Source organism: Enhydra lutris, unplaced genomic scaffold, assembly GCF_002288905.1.
Source record: "Enhydra lutris kenyoni isolate GAN:26980312 unplaced genomic scaffold, ASM228890v2 scaffoldscaffold22, whole genome shotgun sequence".
NCBI lineage: Eukaryota > Metazoa > Chordata > Mammalia > Carnivora > Mustelidae > Enhydra > Enhydra lutris.
Genome location: NW_019154106.1, coordinates 39,714,203 through 39,732,519, shown reverse-complemented (window position 1 = coordinate 39,732,519; position 18,317 = coordinate 39,714,203). Strand labels below are relative to the sequence as shown.

General features: G+C 44.1%; 1 protein-coding gene across 2 annotated transcripts; it reads left to right on the top strand.

The window, feature by feature from the left end:
- The first annotated feature begins 399 nt into the window (after positions 1-399).
- On the top strand, positions 400-16,199 carry LOC111149711 (HIV-1 Tat interactive protein 2). 2 transcript variants are annotated; one of them, XM_022506941.1, is made up of 6 exons: positions 400-433; positions 1,018-1,213; positions 3,750-3,857; positions 12,531-12,668; positions 14,708-14,769; positions 15,488-16,199. In XM_022506941.1, the coding sequence occupies exons 2-6, from the start codon at positions 1,019-1,021 to the stop codon at positions 15,711-15,713; spliced, it is 729 nt and encodes a 242-aa protein (XP_022362649.1). In that variant the 5' UTR covers positions 400-433; position 1,018; the 3' UTR covers positions 15,714-16,199. The 2 variants fall into 2 exon arrangements, with proteins under 2 accessions (XP_022362649.1, XP_022362648.1); XM_022506940.1 differs by lacking the exon at positions 400-433 and adding an exon at positions 581-650.
- The last annotated feature ends 2,118 nt before the right edge of the window (positions 16,200-18,317 follow it).

Below are 18,317 nucleotides of genomic sequence, written 5' to 3'. Positions count from 1 at the left end.
GGGTGAGGAGTGTGAGAATGCATATAGGAACAGTGAAACCCAGGAGAGGCAAGGAGTAGGTTTGTTTCATTTGTTTGGGGTGGTTGGGTGGCAAAGGTTAAGGTTTTGACGTGCTGAACTTGAGACAGAGTTGTCCAATATACAACTGAAACATGTTTTAGAAACCAGCAAAGGTCCAGTCTATTGGCTGAGGCCATGGATGGGGCGAGCTTAGCCTGGGTGGTGACACGGAGCGCGGAAAGAGGGTGCTCGCGATTGCTGACGTTTAGGGGGCGGTCTCCAAGCTCGCGACACCGTCTGGCGCCGCGCCTGTGTTGGCGGCCGACCTGGCCCTGCGCCCAAACACCCGTCCACCCCCCGCCCTCCCCCAGGCCCCGCCCCGCTAGGCGGGGTGAGGAAGCGGCGTCGCGAAGTCACCCGAAGACGTAATCGGGTAGGCGCAGACTCTGCTGCTGGCGACCCCCGGGCGCACCTGGGAGGAGCACTCGCTGAATGGGGCGAGGGGGCAAAGAACCGCGGGGAGGGGGTGAAGCCCGGACAGCCGGGCCCGCGGCGCTGAGCGCGGCGGCGGTGGCGGCTGCAGCGGTGACACTGGTCGCCGCCCTGCTCCTGCTGCGGCGTGAGGACGGGGGGTCGGGGCCTGGCTCCAGGTAACCCCTCCGCGCAGGGGACCGAGCTGGGCCCTTGCACCCCAGTGGGGGAGAGGAGGGATGGGGTTGGAACCCGGAGTAGCGTCGGGAACGAGGCCTTTGGGTGCCATGGCACCTGGGCGTATTCTTCTGTTAGGGTCCCTTTGGAAGTGTAGATTGGCTCAGGTTCGGGCGACGGCCAAGGTGCCACGCCCTGCGGGTGATTCAGCACTTTCCGCTTGGCGATTCAGCACTTGTCGCTGGGCCCAGACTTCGGAGAATAACATACCTTTTCCCAGAGCAAATAAACCACCATTGTTACCCCGGTTAAGCTAGGGCCATCCCTTAAACATCCCAAGACCAGCAGCTATCGATGTTATTTCTGCAGCATGGCCGAGACTGAGGCACTGCCGAAGCTTCGGGAAGACTTCAGGATGCAAAATAAATCTGTCTTTATTCTGGGCGCCAGCGGAGAAACCGGCAGAGTGCTCTTAAAAGAAATCTTGGAACAGAGCCTGTTTTCCAAAGTCACGCTCATTGGCCGGAGAAAGCTCACCTTCGATGAAGATGCTTATAAAAATGTGGTGGGTATTTGAGCTGGGACTCAAAAATATAATAGCAGTGATTCTTCGGAGTGAACATATATTCATGTCTAAAGGCTGAACATTTCCTGGCCTGTGGTGGAGGAGAGGTGATCACAGTGTGGCCCAAAATGGTGTGTGAGAGCCCCTCCTGGAAACTGGAGTCCTGGTTACAGGCCCGGGTTGGCCTCCCCACTCACTATATGACCTTGGGCAAAGCCCTTCTCTCCTTCTAGACCCCTATAAGGCCAGCCTGGCTTGTAATGAGGGCTCAGAAGACAGAAGAGCCAGTTTTCAGAGCCATTCAAGCTGGGTTCTGGAGACCGCCTGATAACCTGGGGCCATTTTCTCAACCATTTTGCCTGTTTTATTTACGTGCCCACTCAGTATTAATGTCAGTTAATTGCAGGCAAGGTCTATGGCAATAAAGGTGAGATTATTCACCTACAAGAATTGCCCCACCTAACATCCCAGGGCTGTAGCCTTGTAAATGGAATATTCTCTTCATTGTCACACTTTCATGGTTAACCAAAGGATATGCCAGACTTTCCCTAAATATTTGCAGTCTGAGCTCTGTGGAGATCCCTTTCCCCATATAAAGGGAGTTGTGAAATACAGTAAATTAAACTATAATGTGATCCCGAGATCCCCATAGCTATAGAAGTTGGTCCCACGGGCTTCAAGTCCTGTCCTATCTGGGCTTCACAGGTAGAACATCCCAAACAACAAGTGGTCTCACAAATAAATGTTCTTAACCCCTGTAGGTCCATGGTCAGATCATTTTACATCTATTCTGTGTCCATCAGGACTTTTCTGTTTAAAATGGACATCTTTGCTCAGACTTAGTTCATATGTGGTCTTCACACCTGGCTTCATGGAGTGTGTCAAATACCTCTGGTAATTAGAAACTGATACTGAGTTCCGTGCTTTGATAATTGAGTTTTGGTGGCATGTCTTTGGGTTATGCACTTAATGGGAACATATTTTTCTTCAGCATGTTTACAGTGCCAGAAAAATTGTTTTGAAAGAGCTGATGGTAGGGAAGGAAAACTACATTTTATTTGAATTCCTGGATGATGAGAACTTCTCAATCTGTCTTTTTTAAGTTTCACAACAAACTTGTGAAGTGACATGGAGGTTCTTTTTTTTTTTTTTTAAACATTTATTTATTTGTTTTAGAGAGAGACAGTGAGAGAGTGCATGAGCAGGAGGAGGGTCAGAAGGAGAGGGAGAAGCAGACTCCCCGCTGGACTGGGCTTGATCTCCCCATGACCTCAGCCATAAGCAAGAGACAGACCCTCAACCGACTAAGCCACCCAGGCATCCCTACATGGAGGTTCTTAAATCTGAGTGAGCACAAGAATTACCTAGGATGCTTATTAAAAGTGCATTTTCTGGGGCGCCTGGGTGGCTCAGTCATTAAGCATCTGCCTTCAGCTCAGGTCATGATCTCAGGGTCCTGGGATCAAGCCCTGCATCTGGCTTCCCTTCTCAGTGCAAAGCCTGCTTTTCTCTCTCCCACTACCCCTGCTTGTATTCCCTCTCTCACTCACTCACTCTGTGTGTCAAATAAATAAATAAAATCTTTTTTAAAAATGCATTTTCTGCTTCAGAAGTATTGGTGTGACACCTCCTAATATGCCTTTTTATCAAGCACTCACTGGCTGATTCTAATACAGGTGGTTCATGAATTGGACTGAAGGAAAGATTATCATTCCCATTTTACTGCTGGAAAAACTGAGGCATATAACTTGACCAAAATTACATGCTTACTAAGTAGCAGGCTCGGGAGTTGAACCTAGGTCTTTGAGATTCCAAACACCATTACTTGCCCTGACATTGTACTTCACTGGTGTCCCTCCTGGTAGTATAGACAGGTCTTTTATGTTTCCAGAGAGAAAATTAAAATTGAACCTGACTTTAGAGATCCGAATCACTTATGGTCCAGTTATGTGTACCATGGACATACAGTGCATTGTTGATTTTGAATTCAGATAATTGCTTTTTAGTGGGAAAAAAATGAGCTTGCAAAAAATTTTTATGATTATGCATTTTCCTTAATTTTATTTCTGTTTAATTATATTATTAAACCTGGTTTGTCTCCCAGCAAAGTATCCATTTGGTGAACAGTACCTGTAACAGTCACTTGCTCATCAGTCTGAAAAACTACACGGTACCTTATTAATATTATGTACATTATTGAGTGTATCCATGCTTAATATCTAATGCCCCAGTTTTTTGCCACTCTGCACCAGTGCCACTCTAGCTCTATCAGAGGTTTCTTGCTAGGTAAAATAAGCACTCTGGAATTATGATTCTCATGCTGTAGGAATCTGCCTTACTAAGTAGACTTGCATGGAAAAGATAGAAGAAGAATGGCAGGAGAAAAGATGCCAGAGCAGAGAGCTTGCAAAGTTTTATGATAAATGAGCAGCCTGTTCAGTAATGTTCTATAATTTATTCTTTAAATCTAGAGGAGTATTTTTCCCCTCTTTTTTAATAACATCAAGTTATATACAGCTGTGTCCTTGTTGTCTAGAATCAAGAAGTGGTGGACTTTGAGAAGTTGGATGACTACGCTTCTGCCTTTCAAGGTCATGATGTTGGATTTTGTTGCCTGGGTACTACCAGAAAAAAAGCCGGGGCGGTAAGGAAGACATAGACCCCTTTCTCTTTCGCTGGCTGGTAATATCAATGATTCCTTTCTTGGTTACTCTTTTTCTTTACATCCGTAGTGCTTACATGTAATAAGCTCTTATCATTTACGATTTCACGTACTGCCGTAGCCTTTGCTGTACTTTGAATAGTACTGATAAATTCATCTTTCCTTCAAAGTAACCCTTGAGTTCAGGCCTTCGTGCTGGAGACATCATAAATATTTACAAGGTCTTGCCTCTTACAAATATTGCTGTCTTTACATCCCCTGACTAAGGCAAACCATTATGTCTGAGTAAAAGTAACTGGCTCATGCTGTTAGCCATAAGTTTTTTTTTTCTTATAAATGTTTTAAACTTAAAGCGTTCTCTCTCACATGAATGATTTACATCAACCTATTTTCATGCCAAGTTTTAAACTTAAGATACAGAACATCAAAACAGAGGCATGATTCGGCTAGCCGTTAGTGATGACTCAGCCTTTAGTGGTGATTCAGCCCTAACTGACGCAGAACTGTTCTAATCCACATTTTATCGTCTTTTTAATGGTGTTCTAAATCACATTGGCCTCTGTCCAGAAGTCCTAGGTTACTATCTAGTTAAAAGTCATTGCTTCCGGGTGCCTGGGTGGCTCAGTGGGTTAAGCCTCTGCCTTCGGCTCAGGTCATGGTTTCAGGGTCATAAGATCAAGCCCCGCATCATGCTCTCTGCTCAGCAGGGGGCCTGCTTCCCCTCTCTCTTTGCCTGCCTCTCTGCTTACTTGTGATCTCTCCCTCTGTCAAATAAATACATAAAATCTTAAAAAAAAAAAAGTCATTGCTTACTATGTAGATCCTCAGCACGTGTTAATACATCTTAATTTATACCTTGACTATAGTTTATTCCTCTGGCAGAAAATTGTTGGAGCTAAATGTGTTTGTTTGTTTATTTATTTATTTATTTATTTATTTATTTTTTAGAGAGTGCAAGAGTGAAAGTGGGGAGGGGGAGGGAGATGGGAGCGGCAGAGAGACAGGGAGAGAATCCCAAACGGGCTCCATGCCCATTGCGGAGCCCCGAAGTGGGACTCCATCTCACAGCCCTGAGATCATGACCTGAGCCGAAAGCAAGAGTTGGATGCTTAACGGACTGAGCCACATAGGTGCCTAAATGTGTCTATTAAATATGCAGGACCATGATGCTTCTGTGGGGCCTTATCATAGATTTATGAACAGGCCTGTGTATCAGAATCATTAGGAGGGCATGTGGTTAAGAACTGTTGGTTCATACCAACTAAGGAGTTCAGCTCAGATGTATTTCTCTGGCCCTGTTGGTGATTCAAAGAATAATTCTATTTATGCTTTTGGTAGGGATGTATTTCCAAATCTTCTGCGGTTCTATCATGTCCACTTTGGGACCCAGCTGGGTTTTGAGCTCTGTGCTGGGAAGTCTGGATTATAGAGAAGTTTAATCTCCCAGGAATTAGCACATTGTGTCTCCTAGAAAGGGTCATTTTCCTGCTCAGCATCTAGTATAGTTTCTGTCCCAGGGAGAGTCACAAGCAGTGTGCCCTCCAAAAAGCATTGAAAAACTTTTGTTCTAGCACACCGCAAGTTGAACTGTCTCAAGTGCCAGCCTGATTTTGACAGTGACTCAGCAAAATAAAAACCACTGCATTAGGCATAGAGCAGTTGATTTTCATGACATAAGGCAAATCTCATTATAGGGTGCCCCAAGAAAAAGTCTACATTGCCTTGTTGCACTGAAATTGTGTAAAGCAATTTTAATCAGAGGAATCGGATGTCTTCCCTCTCCAGACTATTTTTTAAAAGATGGAGTTGGTTCTCTACCCCTCAGGCTCCAAAATCAGTTTGTTTTCCAAAATCGGTTTGAAAAGATAGAAGGATTAATGGATAAGCAGAGAAAAAAACTAGTAAGCCAAATGTAATCTCAGAAATGAGTTGGGGTTTAAATGGTTCAAGAGGATAGTGACAGAAAGAAAACTGACATTTCTTCCAGAAAGTCTTTTTTAAAGAAATTTGATGCTAATTTAGGTTGGATGCAATACAAAATTTGGAGGTTGTGATAACTTTAGGCAATTCGAAAGAGGTGACAGTTTCCAAGTGGCTAGGTAGTAATAGTTGTTTGATGGGGACTGTGGGTTTCCAAGCTCATCCTACTGGTATTCTGGGTCGGCAGCCCTGTCTACAGAAAAAGAGCTCATCAAATAGATACTGAGAAGCTGGTACAAGCCTGGTGTCATTCTGGAGCTGTTTTTGTAACTGGAACATCCCACAGTTTTCCTTAGCAATAGGACTTTCCAGTATAGAAATGTCAAGAAATTACGGGTTTCTGTCTCATTATTGACACCCTCTGAGTAGCCATCTTGTTTCTCTGTGATCTTCAGTGTGTGAATTTGCTGGGGCTCTTATAACAAAGCACCATACCTGGGGTGGCTTAAATAGCAGGAATTTAGTGTCTCACAGCTCTAGGGGCTTGAAATCTGAGATCAAGGTGTTGGCAGCTTTGGTTCCCCTGAGGGCTGGGAGGGAAGGAACTTCCAGGCTTCTCTTCTTGACTCATAGATGACATAGATGACCTCCTTCTATCTTTATCTCTTCATTCAGTGTTTTTCCCAAGTATGTGTGGTTCTGTCCAAATATCTCCTTTTTACAACAGCACTAGTCCAAGAGCACTAGTCCAAGTAGATTAAGAACCACCCTACTCAGTATGACCTCACCTTAACTTAATGTCATCAGCAGTGACCCCGTTTCCAAATAAGGTTACACTCTGAGATACTAGAACTCATGATTTCAACATGGGAGTTTTGGGGAAAACATTACAACCCATAAAGTTCAGTCTTCTCAGATTTCCTCTGAAACTGGTGTAGGGATAGGTCTGTTGGCCCTTTCAGCTATTTGGAAAACCATTTCTTTAAATCGTGTTAGATGATTTCACATTCACAGGCCCCAGCTCTCCAGTCCGTGCAGTGGCTTCCTTACTTGGCCCCAGATCTACTGGGTCCGAAACTCCAAGACTGGAAATTTAGCAACTATTTGTAGCATCTTGGGAGGTTTAGACGAAGCCAACCATCCTCTTGTTGGAGCTGCTTTCGCAAGGCATTAGGGTGTGTTAGTCTTCCTCTCCTGCTGCTTTTCTATGTACTGGAGTCCCAGATGGCCTTCACCTGGCCATAAGAAGCAACTTGTGTGCTAGTAAAGGTTGCAATACTCTTTGAAGACCAGATCTACATTGGCTTGGGGTGTAGAGCAGAAACTCGAAGATGTCACTGAGAATAGCGTTTTCCCCTTATTTGTATTCAGAGAAGGATGTGGCTAGTGAGTTCGAGGTGGTGTCATAAGGTTTTGCCTCTCCATTGGCTTCCTCGCGGTCCAGGTTCTTGGATTCTGTTGAATGGACAATGCCAGTAATGTGATTAAAGCAGCCGTTGTAACATTCATGAGGCCTCGTTAGAGTCTCTTGGCTTCTGATTCTAATGAAACATCCTTCGAATCCAGGGGTTTGCGGACCAAGGCTGTGGGCCACATACAGCCCATGTGTTTTTGTATAGCCCATGGAGCTAAGAAGGTTTTTGTATTTTCAAATGGCTAAAAAATGTCAAAAGGGGAATAATATATCACATGAAAATTTAAGAAATTCCAATTTCAGTATCGATAAATAAAGTTTTATTGGAACACTCCTGCTCTCATTACTTTATGTATTATCTGTGGCTGCTGTGATGGCAGAGCTGTGTTGCTGTAACAGAAACCTGCAAATCTGAAAGGGTTTGCTCTCTCATCCTTTTTGAGAAAAGCTTGCTGCCGCCTGTTGTCATGTGTACCATTTGATTCGATGTCTAGAAGGGGGCTTGTGAAGTCATAGGGCCTCGGTGGCTTGAGGCTGTGTTTGGATACCAAATAGCCATGGGACCTTGGGTGTGCTGGGTCGCTCCCATGGGCGGGTGCCTCCTCGTCAGTACTGAGAAGGAGGTGGCCACTGAAACCCCTGTTAGTCTGCAGAATTCTTTGACTTCCATCACCCAGAGAAAAGAAGACTCCACATGGAAACATTATGTGAGAACATAAGAGATAGACTCAGGAATCTCAGTTATCTGTTTGATTTGATTTCTATCCAGAGCTTTTTCTCTAACCGGGATCTTGGTTCCACCACTGTACATCAAATAGAGAGATGCCCTCCAGAAACACCAACCAATGAGGTCTTGGATTATATACCATTTGTTGTTTGTCTGCATCTCTGTCTTCTAGTCTAATTTATAGGGCTGGGTTGAAATGGGAGTAAAGCAGAAAGAATCTGAAGCAGGAATGTGGCTAAGTGCGCCCCTTTACAACGACAGATCCTTCCTCCTTAGAAAAGGAAGCTGCGGATGTTGAGTCATTGTGGGGTGCTCTCTGGTCATGCCCGTCAGTGCCGAAATACCTCAGTAGGAGAAGTTGTTTGTAAGCTGGTGTGTTCCTAGTTTATAGGCATGTGTAAAGAAGATTAGAAGAAATACTTAGTAGCTTTGGATTTTAATAAGATTTGAAGAGTAAATGGTTTGTGGAGCCTGTGGAGATTCTGCCAAGTTGTATTACGTTGTGTTTATTCTTTCGAGCGGGTGCTGGGAAAGGAAATTTATAATAGAAACTTACTTAATCAGTTCCTTTTTCTGGAAGAAACTCTGATTTCTAGCTTAAAATAAGATACACTGAGTAAAGAATCATAAAGACACTGCAACAGAATGGTTGTAATGCTCTCAGAAGAGATGTCTTTTCTCTTGCCATATGGTTTGGGAAACTAAATATGGTTTTTCTGGGAAAACACATGAAAACTATGTTTCTGGGTTATGAAATAGCTTGTTTTAGCTTGTTTCTTCTATTGTTGTTGTTGTTTTTATCTGCACCGCTAGAGAACAAGAAAGGATGTTAATTAGATTTTAAAGACAGCTTCCTTCTATCTCTAAATGGAATCTTCCTCACTGCAGAGAAAATTGGTGTGTGTCGGTATCTCCAAGTCTGTCACCAGGATCCACGCTTAAGTTTGGTTTCTAAGTCCTTGAAAGCCGTTGACCCCTCTGCTTTTGAGTTTCATTCATCAGCTAAAAGGCCACGCATCAGGGTGGGGGAAGTGAAATTCAAAAATTGTGGGCTTGGAAAAATGCGTATTTATAATCAGCTTGGGGGCTCAGAGGATTTGTGAAATCATTTTGGATTAACAGCCATTGATTGCTAATAAAACAATATTTAGCTTTGTCCAGAGAACAGCAGTGGAGAAAGGTATGGGCACCTCATCAACAGGGCCCATTGAACAGGGATGACGGGCCCAGTGTGGGGGTCTGCGCGGCAGCGTGGGCGCTCGTCCTTCATGGAGCGGTTGTCAGTTGTTAGCCAGGCCCGTGAAAGGAAGGACGCCAGAGTCTGATGGCTAGGGTGGTATTGACGTGCTCTCGCTGACTAATCAGATTGAAAAAGTCCCATGGCATTTATGTCACTTTAATTTTCATCAAACAATTGGAGATGGCAGGACTCTATTAAGAAGAGGTTGATCCAGAACTAAAGCCAAATAAATTAGGGTCTCAGTTTAATCAAATTATCCCTTTACTGGCCCTGGATTAAGCGAGAGAGACAGCGTCGGTCCAGGGACTTGTGATTGGCTGAATCTTTCCTTTATTTTTTAAAGAAGCTGATGAAAGAAAAAAAAAAAGCATTTTAACAGAGACAACTATGATGACGCTTCCAAGAAATAGGGCTAAAACAGCAGCAACAATGAAAAGGAATTGATTTCACTAGTCAGCGCTGGGATTTCATTGTGAATAACGGACCTGTTCTCGGAATCAGAGTTTGAGGATTCCTTCAGCGCATGTAAAATCTCAATTTGAAACTGGCTCTGAGGAGACTCAGGGCCCTCCCTGAGGGGCAGGGCAGGAACACGGTTTGCTTCACACAGGTGTGGAAGAGCAGCACCGTGAGTTGGAGTCAGCGAGTAGGCGAGTCTGTTGTGAGGCTCAAACGTGCACATGTACAACACGGAAAAAGGGGTGGTGATGTGTGGTGACCAGTGACGTTTATGTTACGTCACGTGAGACCTAACACTGCCCTGCAGGTAACAGGTGTGGTTAAAAATATACGCCACTGGGGCGCCTGGGTGGCTCAGTGGGTTAAGGCTTCTGCCTTTAGCTCAGGTCATGATCCCAGGGTCCCGGGATCGAGCCCTGCGTCGGGCTCTCTGCTCAGTGGGAAGCCTGCTTCCTCTTCTTGCTCGCTCTCTCTCCGCCTGCTTGTGATCTCTCTCTCTGTGTCAAATAAATAAATAAAATCTTTAAAAAAAATAGATACTGTCACTGCTGACAGAGGAATATAGGAAAGTCTTTTGGGGTCATGGTGACATTCTAGTTCTTGATCTGTGGGTTGGCTACAGAGGGTGTTCAGTTGATGAAAAGTCACCGAGCTCTATACTTACAATATGCTTACTTTTCTTTTATGACCGACTTCCATACAAATCTGGAAAAGTTTGGGCCCGTTGTTTTAAAATTGAAATCTGATTAGTTTCCTATGGCTGCTGTAACAAATTGCCTCAACTTTAGTGGCTTAAAACAACGGAAATGTATCATCTTACAGTTTTATAAGTAAGAAATGCAACATGGATTTTGCTGAGGTAAAATCAAGGGTTCCACAGGGCTGTGTTCCCTTCTGGAAGCTCTGGGTGGGGGGTAGGGTGAATCCATTGTTACATTTTCCAGCTACTAGGGGCCGCCTGCGTTCCTTGGTGTGCGATCCCCTCCCTCCGTCTTCGGCGGGGGGGGGAACAGGGGACTGAGTACTCCTCACACTGCATAGCTCATCCCTTCTCTTCTGCTTCCCTTTTCTACCTTTAAGGACTCTTGTGATTACATTGGGCCCAGTTGGATCACACAGAATAACCTTATTTTTTTTTTATTTTTTAATGATTCTATTTATTTATTTGAGAGAGAGAGAGAGAGAGCATGAGAGGAGAGAGATCAGCGGGAGAAGCAGACTCCCCGCCGAGCAGGGAGTCCGATGTGGGACTCGATCCCAGGACTCCAGGATCATGACCTGAGCCGAAGGCAGTTGCTTAACCAACTGAGACACCCAGGTGCCCCCAGAATAACCTTATTTTAAGGTCAGCTGATTAGCAACCTTAATTCCCCTGCAGCTTGAACTTCCCTTTGCTGTATAACCTAACGTATTCACAGGTACGGGGAACGGCACACAGACATCTTTGTGGGGCCACCCCAGTTACGAGTGAGCCCTCTGCATTAGCTGCAGGCAGTGTGAGATGAGCAGGTACTGGGCACAGTGGAGAGCATGGCTCAGAGGCAAGAATCAGCATTCCGCTCTCAGTTTTCTCTTCCGACCGGACGTTCACCAGGTCACTGGCCCTTGTTTTCACATCTCTCAATGAAGCGGTTGGATATGGTTTCCGGAGGGGTAAGACCCACCTCTCCTTATGAAATAAAACATTTAGGATCAATAAGTCCCCTAGGCCAAATCTTGAACTAAAAAATATCATTATGGTGGTAACGTAGTCTTCTGATTTGGAATCGTCCTTATAGAAAACCTCATTATGTAGTTGTAGGTCTAAAGTTTACTAGGCTTTAGACTCCTCTCCAGCACTCTGGAATTTGAGGATGCCGGCATTGGTGGTGATCCTGAGAAGCTGTTGCTTCCGGCTTTCCCTTGTCTGGGTATAGGCATGTGTCCCTCCATTAGACCCTGGAAGTGATTTACATTCTGCTGTTTGTACCATTCTCTCCACTCCCATTTATTGCCACTTAGTTGTTTTTTGTTTTGTTTTGTTTTGTTTTCTAACTGGGTTTGGCTTTCTCTGCTTTCATTGGACTTTTATTCATCCGTTCAAATGTTTTGAGATTACCTGTCATGTGCTGAGCATACATTAATGCTGAGATATGAATTAAGAAGAAATATCCTGTTCCTACACTCACCCGACTAAGTCTAGACCAGGGGTCCCCAAACATTTTTTTTTTTTTTTTTGATAGATCACAAGTAGGCAGAGAGGCAGGCAGAGAAGGGCAGGGGGGAGCAGGCTTCCCGATGTGCAGAGAGCCTGATGCGGGGCTTGGTCCCAGGAGCCTGAGATCATGGCCCAAGCCGAAGGCAGAGGCTTTAACCCACTGAGCCACCCAGGCGCTCCAACATTCTCGATTATATACCCATCAGTAAAAAAAAGTGAGGATTCACTCTTTCCTGGTATATTAAGTATGTTGTAAAACATACACAAAAATGGGAAATTAAATAGACTTTGTTCTGATAGTGCCTGGATAGAGTTCTCAGCTATACCCCAAGATCCCTGCCCATTAGAGCTGACACAGAGAAAATTGAGAATCAGAAGGTTACTAAAAGACAAAGAGATGTGTGACTTCAAGCCATTTCTTGGCCTGGTCTTATTATTCCTTTTGTTCCTTGCAGATTTGTTTGGTGTTTTTGTCTCAATGTCACTGTTCTTATTATTTCACTGGCCTTGCTGCCGCAGCTGGTCTGTCTGTCCTGAGGATCATGCTTGGAGCGTTTCCCGGAGCCTCTGCTTGGGTGCATTTTATTTAGATCCCCATTCTCCTGCAGGCCTCCTAGCCTGTCGCCCAACCTGAGTCGTCATCTTTGAGCTGAACTCATAGCTTTTTGGAAATAATTCATACCCTTTTTCCCCCTCAGGAAGGATTTGTTCGTGTTGATCGAGATTATGTCCTCAAGTCTGCAGAGCTGGCAAAAGCTGGAGGGTGTAAACATTTTAACTTGCTGTCCTCTAAGGGAGCTGATAAGTCAAGCAGTTTTTTATATCTGCAAGTTAAGGTTTGTGCACGTTTCTGTCTTTCATATACTTTGGAGAACCCTGGCTAATTGGCAATACTAAGTAATATAAAATGCTAAGTGATAGAAATGCACTATATTATCCATTTTTTCATAGCAGCAGGTACTGTTTTTGCATGGATATATTCAGTAAACAGGAGTGATTTGAAATCCATTGTCTTTCCCTGTGTTGATTACCTGATAATCACAAAATCAGTTGTGACAGCTCTGGTCTTGAATGGCAGCATGGAATCTGAGTATTAGAAGAGACTTTGAGGCCGTGATTCTTAAACTTTCCCAGAGTAGATGACATTGTAGTATTGGTCATGGCTCTTGCCCTCAAGGTAACTCTAATCTGCTTGTTTGGGGATTCCCCAAGGCTAGCCCGGAGTTTGGTAATTTGATAGAAGGTCTCGTAAGACACAGCATATATTTATATTCATAGCTATGATTTATTACAATAAAAGGCTGTGAAGCCCAAAGTCAGTAAAGAGAAGGAGTTCATCGAGTGAAGTCGGAGGAAATGGGTATGAGCTTCCAAGAGTCTTCTCTCAATAGAGTCACATGTGCTAAATTTCTTCATCAATGAGTGTTGAAAAATGAGAGAAATCCGCCTGAGCGCCAGAGTTCAGTTTTGATGGAGTCAATCACATTGGCACCTTGAGTGTGGAAAAAAAAAATTATAAACTTCCAGAGGTAAAGCAAGTGTTCAGCATAAGCCACATAATTTGTACAAATAGCTGAGGCAATATAAACCACCCTATCAGTTAGGAAATGACGGGGACACTCCGGAAATCCAAGTTCCCAGACACAAACCAAAGGTCACCTCGCAGGCAGGCCTTCCTAAGGTAACAGTGTCCGCCTGCTATGTTAACTCTTCTATGCACCCTGCTAATAGAGACAGAACCTATCTTCATAAAAGCTAAGAGATCTGTCCACATAAACACTGGTATATGAATGGTTGAGGCAGCATTACTCACAATAGCCAGAGTAGAAACAACACAAATATCCACCAGCTGATGAATGGTTGAATAAAATCTGATACATGCATAGGAAAGAGTATTAGTCACCTGTAAAAAGGCATGATCCATCCTATAAGATGGGTGAACGTTGAAGACATTATGCTAAGAGAGAGAGGCCGTTCACAAAAGGCCACAAGTTGTAGAATTCTGTGTATATGAAATATCCAGAATAGGCAAATATAGAGACAGGAAGATTAATGGTTGGCTAGGGCTGGGGGGGAGAGGATGGGAGTAAGTCTAGTTGGTGTAGGGTTTTTTGCAGGGGGGTGAAGAAATAATTCTGAACTTAGGTTGTGGTGAAGTATATCTGTGAATATACTAAAAAGCATTAATTTTTAATGAATTTTTTAAAAAGCTACCCAAGATGATGTGATGTGTCAGGTGAGCGCCAAATGAACAGTATGAACAGGCCAGGAAAGAGGAGAGCATGCCACTGAATTCACAAGGCCTTCAGATGTCCCTGTGGCCTGAGCTCCTCTGGCACTTCTGTTCTTAGAGATGCCTGGCATGAAAATTCATGGTTTGTTTAACAAATTTAATTTAAAGCCATCGTATAGATGTCATCTCACTGTCTCTTGAAATCTGATGGGATTTGTAAGAAAGACAGTAATAGAGAGAGTCTGTGCATCTTCTGACCCACTGGAACTATCTAGAAACCAAAAAAGGGTTGATGTTCATCAGCCTGCAATGTTAATTCCAGACTAAGGAGAAGTTACTCACTGATGGTTGAGCTCCTAACAGGTTACCTACTCTCTGGATCTGTTCTAAAATCAATCACATGAGAGGCCGGACTGACTAGGCAGCCATCCTCTCATTCAGGACATCTTTTATAACTCTACACTGCCTATCAGGATAAACGATCTCTTCCTTAACTTCCCAGATTCGAAAATTCCAGATAACAATATTTACAATTGTTGAGACCCACGGAAGCAGATTATCTTCAAACCCCCAAGTTATCCCCTCATAAGCATTACAGTAAATTGGTCTTCTTGATTAAATACAAGTGATTTTTATTAACAGGGAGAAGTAGAAGCTAGGGTTGAAGAATTACAGTTTGATCGTTACTCTGTCTTTAGGCCTGGGTAAGTATTCATACTCCCTAATAGTACGCTACTGTTCGTTATTCCCTAGAAGTTAGTTTTTCATGTAAAGAGGCTGACAACTAGGATATCTAAGATATGAAAGAAGTTGGTTAGAGTTGAATTGCTCCTCTGAAGAACATGCCTTCTGGCTTTGAAGGAAAGGGTAGACCGTTTGTTGGTGCCAGGTTCAGAGTAGTCTGGAATTTCCTGGGTCGCTTTTGCTGCCTTAAAAAAAAAAAATCCTCTTCATTCGCCAAATAAAACCTTTCACCCATTGTATTAATCTGTTCAGGCTGCCGTAACAGAATAACACCACAGACTGGGTGGCGTAAGCAACAGAAATTTATTTTCTCACAATTCTCGAGGGTAGAATCCAAGGTCAAGTTGCCATCAGAGTCCGTGTCTGCTGAGGCCTCTCTTCCTGGTTTGTAGATGGCCTCCTCTCTGTGCCCTGATATGGTCTTTCCTCTGTGTGAGTATGGAGAGGTATCTGAAATCTCTCCCTCCCCTGTAAGGATACCCATCCTGTCAGATCAAGGTCCCACCCTTGCGACCTAAACTAATCTGAATTACCCCGTAAATGCACTGTTTTCAAATACAGCCTCACTGGGGGTTACAGCTTCAACATGAATTTGGTGGGCACAGTACAGTTCATAACACCCTGTATGGTCTGAAGACAATAAACCATCTCTTCCTCTGCTTTTCTTTTTCTCTTTAGAGTTCTGCTGTGTGATAGGCAAGAATCTCGCCCAGGGGAGTGGTTGGTTAGGAAATTCTTTGGCTCCTTACCAGAATCTTGGGCCAGTGGGCACTCTGTGCCAGTGACGACTGTGGTTAGGGCAATGCTGAACAACGCAGTGAACCCAAGTGGCAAGAAGAAGGAACTTCTGGATAATAAGGCCATCCATGACCTGGGGAGAGCCGATAGCTCTCTCACGCCATGACCGCACCGGAGAAACGCTTTCTACTGGAACTCAACACCCACTGCCTAACTGGTACTTTCAGGGTCTAAAAAAAGTCAGTGTGCTTTAACTGTGGTTTCCCTAGTTTCAGCTGCCGGATCCAGTAACAAATTACTGTGTCCTGCACCAGCAGTGCAGAGCCTGGTCGGACGGATCGATACATTGCCCAGGGAGCTTTTCAAAAACAGAGTTCCGTAGGCTCTACCTCACATCCCTGAAGCAGAATCTTCAGGGTATGAGCACAGGAACCTGTTGTTTTTCTTAAAGCTTCCCCTAGTGGTTCTGGTGCCACTAGTGGGGAGGCCTGCTTTGAAAGGCTTGTCTGCACAAACCTTATATTATGCAGATGATTTCTGTTCTAAAATCGTCATTTGTGTCTCTGAGTTACCCGCTGCAGACTGCTGTATTTGTATCAGTGGGCGTCTTGCCTTACTACTTCTTTACAACGTATAATAAAAGCCATTATATAACCGAGCTTGTAAGATCATGGGAGAATTAAATATAGGAAAGAAGATAAATGGACAAGTCCTGGGTGATTGTTAGGAAATGTCCAAGTGTCAGTGCTGATATGCAGCATTTTGGCTAGTTGGATGATAGAATAGAGCTAGTATTTATCCGGTGCTGGCTAAGTGCCAGCCTTTACACAAGCTCTCTGTCTTGTAACCCTCCACAATCTTTACAATCCTTGCAGGTGCTACTATCATCCCCATGTCTCAGATGGGGAACTGAAGCTCACTGCGGTTAAGTGCTTTGCCCAAGGGACCAAAGCTGAAGACCTGAAGCTGGAAATGGCAAAGCCAGGATTCTAACCCAAGTCAGCCTGACCCATAGCTTATATTATTTTTAACCACTCTCCAAAGCCTCTGGTAGCCGTGTATTTCCAGGAAGTTCCAGTTAACAGTGACTGGATGAGTACTTGCTATGGATGGATAAAATTGAAATATTTGTTTCTTTTATAGGGTCTAGGATCCCAGTAGTGATTAACCACAAAAAGTTCACAAAGCCAGTAGAAGTGTATGTCAAAGTGCCACACTTTAAAAACTATGGGAAAGGAAAGAAAGATGTGGAAGGAGGGTCAAAGTCGACTAGCCAGTGTTAGTTTCGATCCACAAACAAAGGATAGTGGTGAAACCTGTCTTAACATCTATGCTGAGGGAAACAGTGATTTGAATGATTCAGTCCATTTTTACAGGGTCTGTAGTATGCCAAGTACATTTCAAGCTTCAGGAGATACCAGAGGATAAAGGCCATCCCCTTTAATTGGGGGTGTATATCTGTAGAAGGGATTGGACAGTCCCATTGTCAGTCACCCAGGAAAGAGACGTATTTTAGGAAGGGGTGGGGTCTTAGGATGTGGACTTGAGGAAGGAGATGGAACATTCCTCCTGCCAGGCATGGGTTCCAAAGAGCGGCATGAAGTGAGGGGACCCTATGAGGACATCCTAAGGCCTGTGGGCTCTAAAAGCAGCTACCCCCAGTGGCCAATTTTAAGTTATTCTATGTTATTTCCTTACCCACAAAACCTTCTGTCAGGTCATGTTCAACTTTTTGTTCTGGCCTCAGTGGTGAGATGGGATGTTAGGGGGAGGGTTAGTCTGTGTTTGTCTGTGGAGTAGAGAGGAAAGTGGCTCCTTCCCAAGCCCAGCATCGTGGTGAGACACAAACTTAAGAGACGAGATTCTGGCTCAGTCACCCCTCTAGACTGTGGGCTACTTACTTTAGTGTTGACTGGGTGTTACAAAGGAATTTAGCAGATTTCCCTCCAAATGTTACACACACACGGAGAAGATGGCCCATGATGGAGAAGGAGTTTATGTTGGAAGGATGAAGCAAAAAGGTGGATGGGCCCAGGTCACAAAAGGCCTTGAATTCATTCACCATACTGAATGCTTCCTAAGTGCTCCTGGACACACAGGAAGTGTAGATACATCAGTGAACAGTAAGTCTAACCTGTTGGAGCCAGCAGCTATCCCGGCAGTATAAGGACAAATATTCAAAACTAATATTTGATAGATCCTGTCCTATAGTTTACAGATAAGAGGAGTACATTCAGAAGAGTTTAGCAATAGAAGGTGTCATTTTCATTCAGCAAATTCACCAAGTACCTACTATGAGTTAGGCCATCTATTATGTGCCAGAGAAATGAAAGCAAAGAGACAAGGCCCTTACCCTCATGGTACAGCGTTGGGGGTAAAACCAAAACAAACAAACAAGATAATGGTACATGCTGAGAAAGAAACTAATGGAGGGCTGCTGGAAAGACAGTGGAAACTTCTTGAGAAATGATGGTTCGTATTTGTGGAGAATTCTTAGCAAAAGCTTTGAGGTGGGAAGATGAGCCCTAAATCAAAGGCTGAAGAGTTGGGTTGATATGGAAATCAGGTAGGATTATGTGGAGTCTGGTACACCAAGGTAGTCAATTTAATTGGATAAACATGTGCTAGTCTCTGGAACTAAAGCTTGGTCAGTTACCTACAGAAATTACTGCTGCCCACTCCTACCCAAGAAAGCGTTCTGTAGTTTGAGTACATGTTAGGAAAGGGGGAAAAAAGGCATGAAGCACAGAACATTTGTGTTCTTCCCACC